The 20,930-nt window shown below is 43.3% G+C and overlaps 1 protein-coding gene across 1 annotated transcript in view; it reads right to left on the reverse strand.

Annotated features, from left to right (window-relative positions):
- DOK6 (docking protein 6) overlaps positions 1 to 20,930 on the reverse strand; it is a 409,948-nt gene that overhangs the window by 62,452 nt on the left and 326,566 nt on the right. The window contains exon 7 of the mRNA XM_018039636.1: positions 18,506 to 18,623. Within this exon, the coding sequence (XP_017895125.1) occupies positions 18,506 to 18,623 (118 nt within the window). The remainder of the gene's footprint in view (positions 1 to 18,505; positions 18,624 to 20,930) is intronic.

Below are 20,930 nucleotides of genomic sequence, written 5' to 3' on the forward strand. Positions count from 1 at the left end.
ACTAAGACCAACACAGTCAAACAAATAAATAAGAGAAAAAAGTAAAACACGGGGGAGTATGGCTACCGTGACCACCTCTTTTAACAGGTGGGGCCTGGTCACCTCTTTATAAAACAAGAAAGAAAAGAAAATATATAATTTTAGTTGTTTACAACAAAGTTTTCTTTCAAAGGTAAATACCATGTCAAGGTAGTCATTTAGATGAAAATGTCATTTGTACTTTGATAAGTTTGCTTTTGACAGAGGAAATGTCACCATCTTAGAAATTTATCTTCCAAACTATTTCCTTTTGTATAACTCAACATGATGATTTTAATCATACAAAATTCAACTAAAATGATCATTATTGTATAATCCCATTGATTATCATGTTAAGTGTACTTTTTAGCCTAGCTTTTCCATCTGTAGTGGAGACATTTATCTGCGTAATAAAGAAAAATCTATTTAGTTACACTAGTAATGGAGTGTTTTTCATAATTTTACCTATATATATATAGGTATATAATATACCTATATGTTATTTGGGAAAAAGCCTTTGTCATATATAGGTATCCTATATATCTATATATTATATAGGTTGATATTGCTGTGCTGTGCTTAGTCACTCAGTTGTGTCTGACTCTGTGATTCCATGGACTGTCGCTCACTAGGCACCTCTGTCCATGGGGATTCTCCAGGCAAGAATACTGGAGCGGGTTGCAGGCCCTCTTTCAGGGGGTCTTCCCAACCCAGAGATCGTATTGGAGTCTCCTGCATTGCAGGTGGATTCTTCACCAGCTGAGCTACCAGGGAAGCCCATAGGTATATTATATAGGTAAAAACCTATATTATAGTTTTGCCTTCTCTGCATAATTGTAAGTTTTAGATGAGTAAATCATAACATCACTGACATTTACTTCTGACCACATACAATGTATCTCTGATTAGCACTGATAAAACTGAGCTAGTTTACTTCAAGTTAGTGATAATTTTGCAAGTAAAAGTATCCTATGAACAGACGGTGGGTGACAACTTCCATATTTTGTTCAAGAAATCTAGAGAAAGTCACAGGAGAAAACATCACAGTCACACTTACCCACCAAGGCTATGTACTTCACTCTTCTTTTGGAAAACACTTTTTAAAAATAGCACTAAAGAACAATTTCTCTCATATAAGAGTGCAAATTATTTAAGTTAAGAAAAACAATCTTCTGACTTCCTCTGAACATTCTAAAGAGAACAAGCAAATGAAGTTGAAATTTGGAAACTGTTCGCAAAGTATTTTCTCTTGTTAGCCAAGTGCCTGCAGGTATAGCAGAGACACAGCGCACAGTATGATATTTCCAACAGACGACCACCTGCCACTCTGTGAGCAGAGAAATCCACAGAAACCTCGCCAGGCTAAACTAAGGAATCCCGCATGAGACTCCACAGGAGACAGACCACAGACATCCACACCTTTGGGGCCACTGAAAAACAAGCTGACCCCAAACACAGAAATTTCCCATTCTATGTGCTTTCAGAAATCTAAAACGTGATTGCCTGGTTTTCACTTAAAATCCTAGCCCTATTTTATAATTTGCCCTGATCATGGAGTCAACTGTATAATGAATTCTCATACATAGCAGGAGATATTGTCTACTGTTCTGTGTTGTATGCAAATAGGTTGTGTCTACCCCAATTTTTTATTCTATGTTCAGTTCAGTTCAGTCACTCAGTCGTGTCCGACTCTTTGCGACCCCATGAATTGCAGCACGCCAGGCCTCCCTGTCCATCACCATCTCCCGGAGTTCACTCAGACTCACGTCCAGCGAGTCCGTGATGCCATCCAGCCATCTCATCCTCTGTCGGCCCCTTCTCCTCCTGCCCCCAATCCTTCCCAGCATCAGAGTCTTTTCCAATGAGTCAACTCTTCACATGAGGTGGCCAAAGTACTGGAGTTTCAGCTTTAGCATCATTCCTTCCAAAGAAATCCCCGGGGTTGATCTCCTTCAGAATGGACTGGTTGGATCTCCTTGCAGTTCAAGGGACTCTCAAGAGTCTTCTCCAACACTGCAGTTCAAAACCATCAATTCTTCGGCGCTCAGCCTTCTTCACAGTCCAACTCTCACATCCATACATGACTACTGGAAAAACCATAGCCTTGACTAGACGGACCTTAATTGGCAAAGTAATGTCTCTGCTTTTGAATGTGCTGTCTAGGTTGGTCATAACTTTTCTTCCAAGGAGTAAGCATCTTTTAATTTCATGGCTGCAGTCACCATCTGTGTTACTGACACATAACCTTCATTCCTAATTATAATTTTAGAATTACATATTTGTTTAAATATATTAAGTAATATATTGATATTAAATATATACTATCATATGCAGGATACTATTAGTTATATTAACATATATTAATGTATTATAGTATATTATGTTAATATGTTATAATTAATATATTAATATGTTTCATATATTATTATTTATTCATATGTAAAGGTGGGCCCACATTTTCATGTCCTATTGTTTATATAATTATACAATCATTTATATAATTCAGATAAAAATAAGATATTTTCTTTTTCCAGTAATAGTACAGTAAACAAGATGCTTTGGCTTTGCAGGTGGCTCGAACACACCTGCTAATGTGGGTTCAGTCCCTGGGTTGGGAAGGTCCCCTGGAGGAGGGCAACCCACTCCAGTATTCTTGCTGGAGAGCCCCATGGAAGGAGGAGCCCAACAGGCTGCAGTCCATAGGGCCGCACACAGTCAGACATGACTGAAGTGACTTAGCATGCATGCAAGGCCTCGTTACAGCTGGTGTGAAAGGGACATGACTTAAAAACATTTCCCTGTGTAAGCAAAAGCTGATTCTATTACAAGTAGCAAACTTGAGTTGACTTGCCTCCTATTATTAGCTGGGATTACTGGGCCCAGCTGCAGCTAGGGAGCTGGCCGACCACAAACAGGATGCTATCACTGGATTCAGATGATTTTTTTACAAAAGTGAAAATATGAAAAATATGTCAAATGTAGACTCAAAAGACAGAAAAGGTCAGGTTCAGGTTTGAAGGACTCTGAAGGCAGAAGTTGCTGGGCCGCTAACATCATTTACCAGGAAAAAAAACAGGGAAGAACTTCCTAAATATGAAGTCAAATGAATTACGGTACAATGGCAGGTTAAACACACACACAGAGAAGGACAGGGAGCTGGAGAGGGAAACCAAGCAGGACCCTGTGGGGCTTCTGGGCACAGAAGACTCTGTGTCCCCTATTTCTCGTTTGTTGGAAACAGACTCCAATCTCTTGACCTTCCCTGAGTTCCAAAGGGCAGGGAAGAGAGAGGATGCAGAGACAAGGAAGATCAGTCAAGAAACAGGCCCCCGCTCTGCCTCCAGGGATACACATAACGGTATCTTCAAGCTCTTTATAGCACTAATGAGGGTGAAAGAGGAGAGTGAAAAAGCTGGCTTAAAACTCAACATTCAAAAAACAAGGATCATGGCATCCAGTCCCATCACTTCATGGCAAATAGATGGGGAAACAGTGAAAAAAGTGTCAAACTTATTTTCTTGGGTTCCAAAATCACTGAAGATGGTGACTGCAGCCATGAAATTAAAAGACGCTTGCTCCTTGGAAGAAAAACTATGACAAATCTAGACAGTGTATTAAAAAGCAGAGACATTACTTTGCTGACAAAGGCCCATATAATCACAAGACGGCAGAGTAGAAGGATGCGCGCTCATCTTCTCATGAGAGAACTCCAAAATTACAACTTGCTGCTGAACCATCTACAGGAGAATGTTCGATCCCACCAAAAGAAGATACCCACATCCAAGGGCAAAGGAGAAACCCCAGCAGACCGTAGGAGGGGCGAAATCTCATTTAGAATCAAATGCCACACCAACCAGAGAAGCTCGGAGGGCTCAAACAAAATCTAGTGTGCACCAGGAGACACCACAGAGACTGATCAGACCTGCCTTTGAGTGTTTGAGTGTCTCCTGCGGAGGCACAGGTCAGCATGGCCTGCTACAGGGGCACAGGCTATGGGTACAGCAGTCCTGGGTGTGGCAAAAGCCCTCTAGGAGGAGGTTGCCAATAACCCCACAAAAGAGCCACCAGAACTTATACAGGACTTGGGGAAACAGACTCTTGGAAGGCACAAACAAAACCTTGTGTACACCAAAACCCAGGAGAAAGGAGCAGTGACCCCACAGGAGACTGACCCAGACTTGCCTGTGAATGTCCAGGAGTCTCTGGCAGAGGCCTGAGTTGGTGGTGGCCTGATGCAGGGTTGGGGGCACGTTGTGTAGCAGTGCCTGCATGGGACCTTTTGAAGGAGGTCGCCATTATCTTCATTACCTCCACCATAGTTTGGTCTCAGGTTAAACAGCAGGGAGGGCCACAGCCCTGCTCATCAGCAGAAAATCTAATTGAAGATTTACTGAGCATGGCTCCGCTCATCAGAACAAGACCCAGTTTCTCCTACCGTCAGTCTCTCCCATCAGGAAGCTTCCATAAGCCTCTTATCCTTATCCCTGTCAGAGAGAAGACAAAATGAAAACCACAAGCACAGAAGCCTAACCAATCTGATCACATCAACCACAGCCTTGTCTAACTCAATGAAACTATGAGCCATGCCATGTAGGGCCACCTAAGACGGATGGGACATGGTGGAGAGTTCTGACAAAATGTGGCCCACTGGAGAAGGGAATGGCAAACCACTTCAGTATTCTTGCCTTGAGAACCCCATGAACAGTATGAAAAGGCAAAAAGACAGGACACTGAAAAATGAACTTCCCAGGTCGGTAGGTGTTCAATATGCTACTGGAGAAGAGGGGAGAAATAACTCCAGAAAGAATGAAGAGACGAAGCCAAAGTAACAACAACACCCAGTTGTGAATGTGACTGGTGATGGAAGTAAAGTCTGATGCTGTAAAGAACAATATTGCATAGGAACCTAGAATGTTAGGTCCATGAATCAAGGCAAATTGGAACTGGTCAAACAGGAGACGGCAAGAGTGAAGATCAACATTTTAGGAATCAGTGAAGTAAAATGGACTGGAATGGGCGAATTTAACTCAGATGATGATTATATCTACTCCTGTGGGCAAGAATCCCTTAGAAGAAATGGAGTAGCCATCATAGTCAACAAAAGAGTCCGAAATGCAGTATTTGGATGCAACCTCAAAAACAACAGAATGATCTCTGTTCATTTCCAAGGCAAACCATTCAATATTACAATAATCCAAGTCTATACCCCAACCAGTAATGCTGAAGAAGCTGAAGTTGAATGGCTCTATGAAGACCTACAAGACCTTTTAGAACTAACACTAAAAGAAGATGTCCTTTTCATTACAGGGTACTGGTATGCAAAAGCAGGAAGTTAGGAGATACCTGGAGTAACAGGCAAGTTTGGCCTTGGAGTAAAAAATGAAGCAGGGCAAAGGCTAAAAGAGTTTTGCCAAGAGAGCTCACCAATCATAGCAAACACCCTCTTCAAATAACACAAGAGAAGAATCTACACATGGACATCACCAGATGGTCAATACCCAAATCAGATTATTCATATTCTTTGCAGCCAAAGATGGAGAAGCTCTATATAGTCAGCAAAAACAAGACCAGAAGTTGACTGTGGTTCAGATCATGAACTCCTTACTGCAAAATTCAAACTTAAATTGAAGAAAGTAGGGAAAATCACTAGACAATTCAGGTATGACCTAAATCAAATCCCTTAGATTATACAGTGGAATTGACAAATAGGTTCAAGGGATTAGACCTGATAGACAGAGTGCCTGAAGAACTATGGATGGAGGTTTGTGACACTGTACAGGAGGCAGTGATCAAGACCATCCCCAAGAAAAAGAAATGCAAAATGGCAAAATGGTTCTCTGAGGAGGCCTGACAATTAGCTGAGAAAAGAAGAGAAGCCAAAGGCAAAGGAGAAAAGGAAGGATATAGCCATTTGAATGCAGAGTTCCAAAGAATAGCAAGGAAAGATAAGAAGGCCTTCCTCAGTGATCAATGCCAAGAAATAGAGGAAAACAACAGAATGGGAAAGATTGGAGATCTTTTTAAGAAAATTAGAGATACCAAGGCAACATGTCATGCAAAGATGGTCACAATAAAGAAATCGTATGGACCTAACAGAAGCAGAAGATATTAAGTAGAGGTGGCAAGAATATACACAAGAACTACACAAAAAAGATCTTTATGACCCAGATAACCACGATGGTGTAAAGCCAGACAACCTGGAATGTGTAGTCAAATGGACCTTAGGAAGCATCACTATGAACAAAGCTAGTGAAGGTGATGGAATTCCAGTTGAGCTATTGCAAATCCTAAAAGATAACACTGTTAAAGTGTTGCACTCAATATGCCAGCAAATTTGGAAAACTCAGCAGTGGCCATGGGATGGAAAAGGTCTGTTTTCATTCCAATCCCAAAGGAAGGCAATGCCAAAGAATGTTCAAACTACTGCACAATTACACTCATCTCACATGCTAGCAAAGTAATGCTCAAAATTCTCCAAGTGGGGCTGCAACTTACTTCCAGATGTTCAGGCTAGATTTAGAAAAGGCAGAGGAACCAGAGATCAAATTGCCAACATCCGTTGAATCATTGATAATGCAAGACAGTTCCAGAAAAACATCCACTTCTGCTTTATTGACTATGTCAAAGCTTTGACTGTGTGGATCACAACAGACTGTGGAAAATTCTTAAAGATGGGAATACCAGACCACCTTACCTGTCTCCTGTGAAATCTGTGTACAGGTCAAGAACCAGCAGTTAGAACTGGACATGGAACAACAGACTGGTTTCAAATAGGGAAAGGAGTACATCAAGGCTGTATACTGTCACCTTGCTTATTTAAATTATATGCAGAGTACATCATGCAAAATGCTTGGCTGGATGAAGCACAAGGTGGAATCAAGATTGCCAGGAGAAATATCAGTAATCTCAGATATGCAGATGACACCACCCTTATGGCAGAAAGCAAAGAGGCACTAAAGAGCCTCTTGATGAAAGTGAAAGAGGAGAGTGAAAAAGTTGGCTTAAAACTCAACATTCAGGAAACTAAGATCATGGCATCTGGTCCCATCATTTCATGGCAAATAGATAGAGAAACAATGGAAACAGTGAAAGACTTTATTTTGGGGGGCTCCAAAATCACTGTAGATGGTGACTGCAGTCATGAAATTAAAAGGCACTTGCTCCTTGGAAGAAAATCTGTGCCAACCTAGACAGCATATTAAAAAGTAGAGACATTACTTTGCCGACAAAAGTCCATCTAGTCAAAGCTATGGTTTTTCTAGTAGTCATGTATGGATGTGAGAATTGGACTATATAGAAAGCTGAGTGCCAAAGAATTGATGCTTTTGTACTGTGGTGCTGGAGAAGACTCTTGAGGGTCCCTTGGACTACAAGGACATCCAACCAGTCCATCCTAAAGGAAATCAGTCCTGAATATTCATTGGAAGGAGTAATGCTGAAGCTGAAACTCCAATCCTTTGGCCACCTGATGCAAAGAACTGAGTCACTGGAAATGACCCTGATGCTGGGAAAGACTGAAGGTGGGAGGAGAAGGGGACGGCAGAAGATGAGATGGTTGTATGGCATCACTGACTCAATGGACATGAGTATGAGCAGGCTCTGGGAGTTGGTGATGAACAGGGAAGCCTGGTGTGCTGCAGTCCATGGGGTGCAAAGAGCTGGAGATGACTAACCGAATGAACTGAACTGATGGTTTTTTAATAGTCATGTATAGATGTGAGAGTTGGTCCATAAAGAAGATTGAGCACCAAAGAATTGATGCCTTTGAACTGTGGTGACGGAGAAGACTCTTGAGAGCCTTGGATAGTAAGAGCATCAAACCAGTCAATACTAAAGTTAGTCAACCCTGAATATTCACTTGAGGGACTGACCCTGAAGCTCTAATACTTTGGCTACCTAATGTGAAGAGCTGACTCATTGGAAAAGACCTTGTTACTGGGAAAGACTGAGACCAGAAGGAGAAGGGGACAACAGAGGATGAGATGGTTAGACATCATCACTGACTCAATAGACATGAGGTTGAGCAAACTCTGAGACTAGTAAACGACAGGGAAGACTGGTGTGCTGCAGTCCATGGCGGTCACAAAGAGTTGGACATGACTTAGTGACTGAACAACAAGAACAAGAACAAAACTTATGCAACCACAATTTAAAGTTTTAAAATATTGGATGTTTTCAGTTTGAAGTAGTAAACTTTGAATTAGCATTTATTATTTATAGAGCAGTGGGGTAAATGCCAGAACTTTACTGAAGGCCACATCCCAGCTTAAATTTATATTAACTCTGCAGTATAATTTTAACATCCCTGGAAGAGGGCATGGCAACTCACTCCAGTATTCTTGCCTGGAGAATCCCCCGGACAGAGCCTGGTGGGCTACAGTCATCAGGGTTGCACAGAGTCGGACATGACTGAAGTGACTTAGTATGCATGCATAATTTTAATGATGTGAATTCCCTGATGTTTCTCATTTTTTCTTATTCTCCAATCATGACATCATCCAGATGTCATATTCTTTGGCAGACAAAAGAAAATAAGGAGTGGGGGATGGATGAAAAGCAAGTATTAATGTTAAATCTAGAATTAGGGTTGGGGTACATTTAGTTGAAGGGTAATGGGGTCGCACAGAGTTGGACATGACTGAAGCGACTTAGCAGCAGCAGCAGCAGCAGCAGCAAGAGGTAGAAATGAGGTTAAAAAAAATAGGACAAAAAACAGAATCAGGAAGAAAAATACAAGTGAACTGTTTTTCCTCTCAAGATTCTTCTATGTAGTTTCTAGTTTGTGAAGCATAGCTTAATAGGTACATTTTCAAGGGAAGTGATAAACAGTGGACAGCAATGAGCCAAATGGTCCTGTGTGTGTGTAGACGTGTGTGTGCGTGTGTACATGTTTGAGCATATGCACCCAAATCCATGACAGAGACAGCTGACCTTCTGTCATGGTTGTGTTAACCTTTCCTTGAGCTACTATTATGTACCAATTTTATGCCCTACAGAATAAAATGGAATATATTTTTTCCATAAAAGTTTGATCAATATAGAACTACATGTGTTACCTATTGTGTTTTAGAATATTGCACGGTGGAAGCTTGATGGAGGAAAATCAACTAGAGAGACCAAGTTTCAGGTTTAATTCAAGTCTGAAACTGAAGTTTCAATTCCAGGTTTGAATTAGAGAGTGAAGCAGTCTGTTTGCATAAGCCCCTCGTTAGATTATTGCAATCCAATATACTATCTGGAAGCTCTGCGCCTTTTAGTAACTACTTTTTATACCTAATAGACCAGGATTAAGTGGCTGACTGTTGTATTTCACACTGAGTTATATTCCATTTTCACTGTGCTAGACTTAATTAACTAAACTGTGCCTTTCACCTGTGGTCCAGCCAGTAGAATGTACCCCGTGATGAACCCGACTTGGTAATAATGGGATCAAGCAAAGCTGGTCTACCCAGGGAGAGAGGTTGTGCCTGGGGCAGGCACCAAGTGCTCAGAAAGGTTCTCAGGAGACAGGACGGGTGAGTCGTCAGAATGGATCTTGGGTGGGAGTGCAGGCTGTGGTGGGTTCACCTCTTTGTCACTGAGCTGGATAAAGTCCTTCAGGAGTTTTTAACTCCCCAGCCTGGAAAACGGAGTCCTGTTTTCCTTAGGCTACATGGACTGTGTGATGCAAACTTGGGAGGAGTGTCACCTCCTTAGAGAGTAAGAGCTGGCTTATACTGAGGGGGGAAAGAAAAAACCAATGAAGACTTAAGCCTGACATTGTCCCTTTTCCTCTTGCATCAGAAACTTAGGTTAGAGTTAGTTTTTCTCGAATTTCAGATGCTGGAAATGTATTTCTTTTTTTAATTTTTAATTTTACGTCCTTAAAATTTTTTTTTTCTCTAATTGGAGGATAACTGCTTTACAATGTTGTGTTGGTTTTTGCTGTGTGACAGTATGAATCAGCCATAAGTGTACATATATCCTCTCCCTCTTGAGCCTCCCACTCCCGGAATACTATTACTTAGAGCTAGATTTTTATAACGTCCTTAGAACAAAACAGAATTCTTCATGCATAGTGGAAACTCTATAATAACATTTTAAAGTAAAAAAGTGGAATAAACTGGAGTAGGATAGCATGATTCTCTGTCTGGGAAAGAAACTTCTCAGCGTGAATTTAATTTACTTCAATATATTGACAATGGTTAATGACTAGGGAACCTTTACGCCTCATGTGGACAATCTCATTTAAGCACCGTAATAGGTACTATTATCCTTGGTTTAGAGATGAAGACAGTGACGCTTAGAAAGATTAAGTAAATGGCTCCAAGACACACAACTTAGCTCTGGTAAATATTCAAAGTCTGATTAACTTAGCTCCCAAACTCAAGATTGTAGCTTCTGCAGGTAGAGCCTCTTCATCATGACTGAGCCCCCAAATTTGGCGGCGCCATGGGGATAAAAAAAAAATCAAACTTGCTACCTCACAACCTAGTGGAAGAAGCAGGTTTGTAAACAAATACATTGATGTATGAAAGTTAGACTTGAATGTCTGGGAGCCTGGAAGAGCGAGTGACGGACTGTGCGTGCAGTGCGCGCTGAGACTATTGTAGCATTTTTATCTGACGTCTGTTTTGGGGGTGCAGATACTCAGGGAGGCCCTTCCCTGCACTCACCCTTCGTAAGGCAAGGCCATGCTGTAGGCGTCATGTGCTGTTGTGCTGTGCTCGGTCATGTCCCACTCTTATGTGACCCCGTGGACTGTAGCCCACCAGGCTCCTCGGTCCATGGGATTCTCCGGGCAAGAATACTGAGTGGGTTGCTGTTTCCTCCTCTAGGGGAATCTTCCTGACTTGGGGATCGAACCCACATCTCTTGGATGGGCAAGCAGATTCTCAACTGCTGAGCCATCCGGGAAGCCCACCATAAATGTTCACATAGATGAAAACTGATGATTCTAAAAACTAGCTCTTGTTTTTAACGGTTGTGGTAGAATCTCCAAAGGCAGGCCCGGGCCCTAGGGAAGACGTGTGATGTATTTGGCTGCCAGGGACTCAGCGAGACTGACTCACCCGACAACGTGCAGATCACATTCTGGGAAGACACGTGGCTCATGCAAGTTCCTTTCTACCACTAGTGCAGAAGTCTCTGTGTGTTTTACTTGCTGCAGGAGGCTTTCATTAACTTTGCAATTTGGAAAACATCATATCATGAAAATTTAAACAGAAGACCTCGATGGAAGCAATTTAAAAACCACGCAAACTCGAAATTGAATGGGCAGTAAAAGAGGACAGAGGGTCAGAGCCGACGAAGAGTAAGTAATTCCTTTGATTTACCTCCCTCGTCTCCGCCAGAACTCTATTTACTATCTTCCGAAGGTTATCTCTAATTCTAATTGCCTGTTTGCATCCTGTCCTTCGGAGAAATTGGCGCCGCGGATGCCCTTTCGGCGAACATAAACTGCCTTCCGCGTAACCAGGTGCGCTGCTGGGCTAACACTCGGGGTCTGAAGCTAATTATGGGCGATGGGCGGAGGGCGGGCTTAAGGCAGTTCAGAACTGGCACGTGAGGATTAATCAGTGTTATTGAAAGCAGAACTCCAAAGTTATCACCTTTACAAATGGCACCTCCAATGGTCCTTAATTCAAAGAGCAAAGCTGTTCAGACTGTTCAAAAATGAGTCCCAGCCTATCTCATAAAAACTGGTGCAAAAAAGGAGTCAATAAATGTATCAGGGAACGTTGACGGGTAACACCGAGTCCCCTAAGCCGGTGCACGGGGCTCATTTCCGGCCCATATTCTCGAGGCCCCTTCCATCCCTGTGGCGTGTGGGAGAACTCACCCCGGAGAGGAGCGGCAGGTGGAGACAAACCTGGCTACCAGGGGCAGGAGCCTCGGCATCTCCTGGCGCCTCCTGGGCCGCCTGAGCGAGGACCAGCAGCTGCGAGCATCGGTGTCCAGGGAGAATGACGGTCCTTTAGCTAGCAGCAGACGTGCCAGCTGTTCAGGCAGGCAGCCTGGCTGTGCAGGACAAGGGTCGCCGGGCCGCTGGGGCTGGGTGCTGCTCCTTGAGACACAGGCTGAGGACTGTCCTCAGGGAGCGGTATCGACGCTACCCCTCCCAATAGCTTTTCAATGCATTTTCTATGGCAACCCGCTCCTGTATTCTTCCCTGGATAATCCCATGAACAGAGGGCCCTGGCAGGCTGCAGTCTGTGGGGCTGCAAAGAGTCGGATATGACCGAGCGACTAACACTACTACTACTAAGTTTAAAGTGGGAACGCTTTTAATAAGAGGTGTAAGTAAAGATGACGTCAGCTTCATGTCTGATGCAAACTTGATTCCTCCCATAATCTATTTAAATTCATACTTATGGCACGTTTCTTTGTTAAATGCTGCTGCCTTTTTGTTAAATGCAGCATTTCACCACTGACCTTCAGGCTTCAGACTTTCCCCAAAGCTCTGTGCTCCAGAGCCCTGAGTGATGAAAGCCCCAAACCATTTGACATTCTCTGGGCATCTCTGGTGGCTCAGATGGTAAAGAAACTGCCTGCAATGCAGGAGACCCGGGTTCAAACCCTGGGTCAGGAAAATCCCTTGGAGAAGGGAATGGCAACCCACTCCAGTATTCTTGCCTGGAGAATCCTACAGACAGTGCTTGGTGGGCTATAGTCCATGGAATCACAAAGAGTTGGACATGACTGAAGCGACTGACTCTGTTCCATAATCTGTTGTATACATAAGTAGAATTGTGATTAAAAGTCATGTTGATGTATAGCAAAAACCATCACAATATTGTAAATAAGCTTCTTGATGAAAGTAAAAAAGGAGAGTGAAAAAGTTGGCTTAAAGCTCAACATTCACAAAAGGAAGATCATGGCATCTGGTCCCATCACTCCATGTGAATAGATGGGGAAACAGTGTCAGACTTTATTTTTGGGGGCTCCAAAATCACTGCAGATGGTGACTGCAGCTATGAAATTAAAAGATGCTTACTCCTTGGAAGAAAAGTTATGACCAACCTAGGTAGCATATTCAAAAGCAGAGACATTACTTTGCCGACTAAGGTCCATCTAGTCAAGGCTATGGTTTTTCCAGTAGTCATGTATGGATGTGAGAGTTGGACTTTGAAGATGATCGAGCGCCGAAGAATTGATGCTTTTGAACTGTGGTGTTGGAGAAGACTCTTGAGAGTCCCTTGGACTGCAAGGAGATCCAACCAGTCCATTCTGAAGGAGATCAGCCCTGGGATTTCTTTGGAAGGAATGATGCTAAAGCTGAAACTCCAGTACTTTGGCCACCTCATGCGAAGAGTTGACTCATTGGAAATGACTTTCATGCTAGGAGGGATTGGGGGCAGGAGGAGAAGGGGACGACAGAGGATGAGATGGCTGGATGGCATCACGGACTCGATGGACATGAGTCTGAGTGAACTCCAGGAGTTGGTGATGGACAAGGAGGCCTGGCGTGCTGCGATTCATGGGGTCGCAAAGAGTCAGACACGACTGAATGACTGAACTGAACTGAACTGAAGGACAACTCTGACCCCCTACTGGAAGCAGCTTCCATGTCCCTTTTGTTTGTTTATCCCTGTTTTCCTTAGACTTTAATCATAAAGACTAGATCGTTAGGTAACAGTTAATGTAGCTCCTGATTTCTGCTTTCCTAAATATACACCTTAGGGCTTCCCAGGTGGCACAGTGGTAAAGAATTCATCTCCTAAGACAGGAGACTACGGTTTGATTCCTTGGTTAGGAAGATCCCCTGGAGAAGGAATTGGCAACCCACTCTAGAATTCTTGCCTGGAAAATTCCATGGACAGAGGAGTCCATGGGGGCTAGAATCCACGGGGTCACAAAGAGTAGGACATGACTGAGCACACACACAAAAGTGTGCACTTAATCTAGCCTGTTGATTCCTTTCCTAGATTAGAAGGAATAATTAAGTAGTTAAAGAAGCTAGGTCTCTACCCTTAGCTTCTTCTCCTTTGCAAATCCCCAGGCCAACTCTCCTGGCAAGACAGCATCCTAAGGATGATGGGGAGAAGTCAGCAGGCCTGCATGCAAGAGAAAATGATGAATAATCTGACTTCCTGCCTCAATGATTAACTGAGATTGTTCCCCCTCTTTTCCCTTTAAAAGCTCTCGTGGCTGAGCAGAATCTTGGGAGATGGTTTCCAGACATGAGGCCACCATCTCCCCAGATCACCAGCTTTTCTGAATAAAGTTCTTTCTTCTCTACCGAATTCTGCTCCTCAATTTCCTGGCTGTTGAGCGGTGAGCAGCTCAACCTGTACTCGCTTACATTATGGACTTTTTTCCTTTTTCTCCCTCCCTTTCTTTTTGCTTTTCTGAGTGTTTCTCATCTTCCCAACACATTTTCTGCTGACAGCCTTAGAACTAAAATCACAGTTCTGATACGAGTGAAACAAATAGTGTGTTTTAAGCCTTCACTTTTGGACCAAGAGTTCCTTGAGACTAGAAAGAGCATCATGAGAAGGTGTAGTGACATAAATGTTTTTCATAAATGCAGAAGTTAGAGACATAGAAAAGCTACCTTCTAATAAGAATCAATCATCCTGACTGCCCACTAAAAATCGAGAAAAGTCTTTATGAACACCCTCTGCAGGAAGGGGAGTCAGAACCCATCACAGCCGTTTAGGGGCAGAGATTTTCAACAGCAGCAGCCTTGGATTTAGCCACCTAAAGGTGAATTATTCTGCTTGTCAATTTTTTTTTTTTTTTGACTCCAGAGAGCTAGCATCCAACAGGGAAGCTGTAAGAGCCCACTCTTTCTGAGTGCCTAGTGGGAGATCTGGAAGATTATATTGCACCTCTTTTCCAGACATTAGTGTAAACACAGGTTTTCAGTATTGATATGTCAATCTTTTAAGTCTATCTTGCCTCTACGGTTATAGAGTAGATGACAGAAATGAATACAGGAAAACCAAAGAGAGTGCAGTTTTGAGGGTGACAGGCAGCTGAAGTTATAGGTAAGTCCTGTAGAGAATGGATTTGGTTTCACACCAGGAGTTTTTTTTTCCACTTCCAGTACATGTGCTGCTTATTAATGAATTCCAATCTATTAAACTTTAAGCATATTAACTTCCCCCCTATTACCTTGTGAATGAAAGCCTGATGAATTGAATTCGTACTGGCCTCAGCTCCACAGTGAGAATGCTCACAGTACGCTGGAAAGACCCTAATGATACTTTTAGTCCCCAATGCCACCTGCGGTTTACTTGATGATGTGTCTCCCCCCAGTGTCAGTTGTCCTCGGACTCTGGATGATCAGTGACGGCAGCTGCTTGACCATGTTCCCCTCCTTGTAAAGAGGTGGTACCACTTTAAGGAGCACAAGTGAGGACTGAGATGCAAAAAACCACACTTGTATATGTAGTTTAGTGGGATGAAGGGGTGATGAGATTGTCTCTATTTTCCTTCTCTCTCTTTTTAAACATCTGCCTGCAATGCAGGAGACCCCGGTTCAATTCCTAGGTTGGGAAGATTCACTGGAGAAGAGACAGGCTACTCACTCCAGTATTCTTAGGCTTCCCTGGTGGTTCAGCTACTAAAGAATCCACCTGCAATGCAGGGGACCTTGGTTCGATCTCTGGGTTGGGAAGATCTCCTAGAGAAGGGCATGACAACCCACTCCAGCACTCCAGTATTCTGGTCTGGAGAATTCCATGGGCTGTATAGTACATGCGGTCACAATGAGTCGGACACAGCTGAGTGACTTTTTTCACTTTTAATTTATTTGGGCTTCCCAGCTGGCGCAGCAGTAAAGAATCCGCCTGCCCATACAGGAGATGCAAGAGACATGGGTTCGATACCTGGGTCAGGAAGATCCACATCCTGAGGAGGTGGATGAGGAGGAAATGGCAACTCATTCTCTACAATATTTTTGCCTGGAAAACTCCATGGACAGAGAAGCCTGGTGGGTTAACAGTCCATGGTGTTGCAGAGTTGGACATACCGGAGCACGCAGGCAAGAGGTATGCAACGCAAAAATAAATGCCCAGCAGAGTGAAATGTACTCTGCATTGAATACATTTTATAGTTATCTGATTTACAGTAATTACCTTCATCAATGCATTTTTTTTTTTTTTGGTCAGCTACAAGCCACAACCAGAGAAGAATATGACATTGAGATTGAAGGGGCTCAGAACAAGTCTCCCCAAAATGTTCCACTTTGGCAAGTGGATTATTTTGAGCCAAAGACAATCAAGGCCCAGAAGAGTCAGGAAGAGTTTTTAACCTCCTGCTTAATTGCCTAAAAGAATCCAGACTGAGCGCCTGGCTCAGATGCAGAGCTGTTACCAGAGATAACTTTTATCAGAAGGACCAATCTGTGTGGCAGGGCAAACATCTAATTACCAAACACCTGCTCTTCTTGTCACCTGTGTCCTGCCACCCACCTCTACCCTTGGAAGCCCTAGGCCCTGTCCCTTCCCTTAGCTCAGAACACCGGATAAGCCTCAGCCACCATTCTTGGCTTTGGGTCTCATGGGAATCCCTAATGTATACCATTACATTTATTTTTCTCCTGTTAATTTCACATCAGTTTAATTATTAGACCAGCCAAAGAACCCTGAAGGGTAGAAGGTATATTTTCCCTCCCCAACACAATCATCTAAATAGATCATAACTAATAAGGCATTTGAAACCCTTAACTGGAAATATTAGTGAGATAAATCATAGAGTATCTAATCACTTATTGATTCTGTTTTATTGTGTAAATCACCACTGTCCTCCAACAAGTCTCACTGCAATGTTTTCAGCAATTTCACTGCCTTCTGGTATTTTTTGTTGGGCGCTTATGACGTTATTTTGGAAGTTATCCACCTAAATCTTAATACTACCTTCAGAGAAAAGTTTTCCATGTTACCATGAAAACCACAGTCTTTTATTTGCTGGAATTATAGACCAAAACCTTGTTAGAACCCAAAGTTATCAGTAGAGTTGTTCCAACCCATTTCCAACTTATTTGTAGTAGTATTTCTACAACTTATTTGTAGTAGCTTAGAGATTTAGTTGTTTTTGTTTTCTTCTTTGAATATTCCATATTTTTAGTTTTCTTCTATTGAATATTTACAGATATATGATTACATTTAAATAAAAATAAATTTATATTAAAAGCATATTTTCTAATTATTTCTAACCACAGGAACAAGCAAGATGAATTTTACAAGATCATGACTCAGGCAATTTAAGTGTGTAGTGCTGGCATTTCTGGAGGGAACCAATGGAATGAGAAGCACGTCTTCTCTGATTCATGAACTGTCAGAGCAGTTTCCCCTCCCTTTCCCAGTCCTCTAGTCCTTATCCTATTAAAGATCTTCTCATACAAATAAATAATACAAAAAATAATCACGACCTGTTAAATACAGTAGCCAAGTTGGTGGTAAGACAGTTCATTTAAAATATCAAATGCAATTATCTTCCATAAATGACTAAAATGGTTCTGCTTTTTCCTGCAGAATGTATCTTAATCATTCATTCCCACTCATTGAATCTCATTATTCTAGGTCTGAAACTCTGGCAAGCAAATATTGCTTAAAAAAATAACACTATTTCAGGTTGCTTGTTACCATTTTTTTCCTCTCAAAACATTAGTGTTGTTAATACGAGCAAAAGTTAATGCATAAAAAGAAGAATATTCTGCGTGCCTAATTACGTTGAAGGTTATAACGGTCATTCCTTCACCTGATATTTACTGGGTAGCTCCTACATTCAAGCCTCTTGTGCTCAAAAAAGGTTTGTCTGATGAGAGTTTTCAGCTGTGTGTGTTTGGTTTTGTTTTAAGCCTTATTTTCCCTAGTTCCTGCTTCCTCCTGTCTTGGTCAGTTATTAGTTTCTTGCAGCTGAATATTTTACTTGAAGGATAAGTTTATTCATTAAGGACAGAAGGGAAGAAACAGGAAGAGAACCGTGGAAGCTGAGTTCTGCTGTTATTGAACAAATACCTGCCACTGTCAATCTGATTCATCTGCACGTCTATGCAGTCAGTCAACCATTTACCATTAGGAAAAATACAGAAGCAACGGATTTACACTCCCCTCCTCCTGCTCTGCTCCCTCCCAAATGGTTTCGACATCAACCTTAAAACTATAAGAGTTCACGGAGCATCTCATGACGGAGCCAGCAGTCAGCCTCTTGAACAGAGAGTCAACCCTCTTATGGCAAAAAGATGCTAAGAGGCAAACCCCTTGTAAGACACAGCAGGAAACAGACCCTGGTAGTAGCCACTTTTAGCTTCTGACAATGTTTGTATCATTTTTTCAGTTCCACTCCTTCGCCAAAGCAGTTCCTCGGCCCTTGGTTAGCTTTGGGATAATTTTTACCATGAGTCTATGAAATAATAATTTTAGAAAAGCCATGGTAAGTCTCAGAGCTTCCACTGTGGGCGGGGAAAGCAGATAAATGAAAATGGAAGAGAAGCAAGCAGGGCAAATACAAAGCAAACTGTGTGGCTCCTGGTTTCACCCCCAGGAAGCCCACTTGCCTTGCAAACTGTAGATTTCTCCAACACTGCTCTGCCGGGTGATGTGGTGCCAGTAGGCGCTGCGAGGAAGAGAGATCGATTTGGATAACGTCATGGGTTCCGTCAAGCTTGTCTGGAGCTAAAAGAAAAAGAAACTGTGTCTCAGGCTTTACTTAAAATATGCAATTGAAATCGGCTCTCGAAAAAGTTCAGGGTTAAATATGAGTGACATGTAATAGACTGTTACAGGTTCGTGCATAACATGCTGTTTCAAGATATCATTGGGGGGTGGGCTGCGCTGGGCGGGCTTGAAGGATCTTAGTTCCCTGACTGGGGATTGAACCTGGGGCCACCGCAGTGAAAGTGCTGAGTCCTAACCACTGGATTGCCAGGGAAGTCCCAAGATCATCATTTTCAAGTAAGGAAAATCGTGACTTAAAAAAATATGAAATGAACACTTGTAAACAATTGATCTCATTAATTCAGAAGTGAAGTGAAGTCGCTCAGTCGCGTCTGACTCTTTGCGACCCCGTGGACTAGAGCCCACCAGGCTCTTCTGTCCATGGGATTCTCCAGGCAAGAGTACTGGAGTGGGTTGCCATTTCCTTCTCCAGGGGATCTTCCTGACCCAGGGATCGAACCCAGGTCTCCTGCATCGTAGGCAGACGCTTTAACCTCTGAGCCACCAGGGAAGCCAAAGTTGGTCAGGAACGCCGGTGAAGAACTACAGTGGTGATCCATTCTATTCCACCAGATAAGTTTATCTACATTTCTATAAGCGAGAATTACCTGCATGACTATCAGCGCTCTACAGTTTACTGGACTGTAAAATAACTCAACAAATAGAGGTGCAGCCCCTATCAGAAACAGATGCCCAAAATAGCGGCAAACGCAAGACAGCATTTCCTTTTCACCCATTTGAGTGTCTGTTGGGCTGCACCCCCAGACCTATTCTAGGCTGAAGAAAGAGCCCAGAGTCAGAGACATCAGCGGTTTAAAGGCCACGGTCCCCAACCTTTTTGGCACCAAGACCGATTTCCTGGAAGAGAATTTTCCCATAGATGGGGTGGGGCAGATGGTTTGGGGATGGTTCAAATCCATTACATTTATTGTGCACTTTATTCCTATAGTTATTACAACAGCCCCACCTCAGAGCATCAGGCATTCGATCCCAGAGTTTGGGGAGCCTTGGTTTAACGGATGGGGAAGCTCACATGTTGGAAGCAAGGTCCTGGAGTGATGCCCCACCGTGTGGGGCGAATACAGCAGCAGTGTTTGCTGGGGAGGGTCGGAGATCGCCAGTTACAGTGGGATGGACGTCAGGAGGGCTTGTTAGTTACCAGGGTAACCAGCAGAGGCGCCAGAGGCTCCTCAGCACCCCTTTGATTAGGGCAAGCACCAGGGGGCGCTGGGGTGGGCGTCCCAGGTGACTCTAGTGGTAAAGAACCCATCTGCCAAGGCAGGAGACTCAGGTTCCATCCCTGGGTCGGGAAGATCCCCTGGAGGGCATGGTAACCCACTCCAGTATTCTTCCCTGGTGAATTTCCACCCTCCATAGGGTTGCAAAGGGTCGGACAAAACTGAATTGCCCCAGCACAGGGCCTGGGGCAAGTGCTTAGGCAGGTCAGTTATGCGAGCAGATTGTAGGTGAAGCAGACACCAGCCAGGCAGGGGACGGACAGAGAGCAAGAGGACAGCCATGCTGAGGAGCCTGACCACACAGCATCGTCCGTTGTTCCTGACACCCGCTCCCAGCCTCGCCCCATGGCTCCTTCCTCAAACAGACCTTATTCCTCACTACTTGAATAGAAAAAGTGCTTTCCCTGAGAAGTTCTGTGATAAAAGGGTGCTGCGTGCCTGGGTGCTCAGCTGCTTCAGTCGTGTCTGACTCTTTGTGACCCCATGGACTGTAGCCCGCCAGGCTCCTCTGTCCATGGGATTCTCCAGGCAAGAATACTGCAGTGGGTTTCCCTGCCCTCCTCAAAGGGATGGTATCTTTTCTGATTTGAAAGATAAACTTAAGGTTAGTGACAGAGATCCACACAACATCACATCAGGTGATGCTCAGACACATGATTAGTTCAAAGAGAATGATACTTTACATTGCATTTTTAAGAAGAAATTCATTGTTATTGATTCAGAAGTCCTAGAACTGGTTTTGTTTGGCCTTGGCGCACATTTCTCTGATGTAACCTGAGTCAATGTGCACTTTCTGACAATGGGTGATCCTCTAATTAATAACACTGCACACGTCCCCTTTATTTAGTGACTGACTCCTGGCAAAACTGGGAGTCATAAGGTCACCTTGGAGTCCCATTTGCTCGCTGGTGGGGGACCCTGCCCCATGGGGCTTGTATGTCTGCATCCGGAGTCACTGCCCTTCCGAGAAGGTGCCGTCCAGAGTCCCTGATATGATAAGTTAACAATGGGGCCTTAAAGCCACATA

The sequence above is a fragment of the Capra hircus genome, chromosome 24 (assembly GCF_001704415.2).
Source record: "Capra hircus breed San Clemente chromosome 24, ASM170441v1, whole genome shotgun sequence".
NCBI classification, from domain to species: domain Eukaryota; kingdom Metazoa; phylum Chordata; class Mammalia; order Artiodactyla; family Bovidae; genus Capra; species Capra hircus.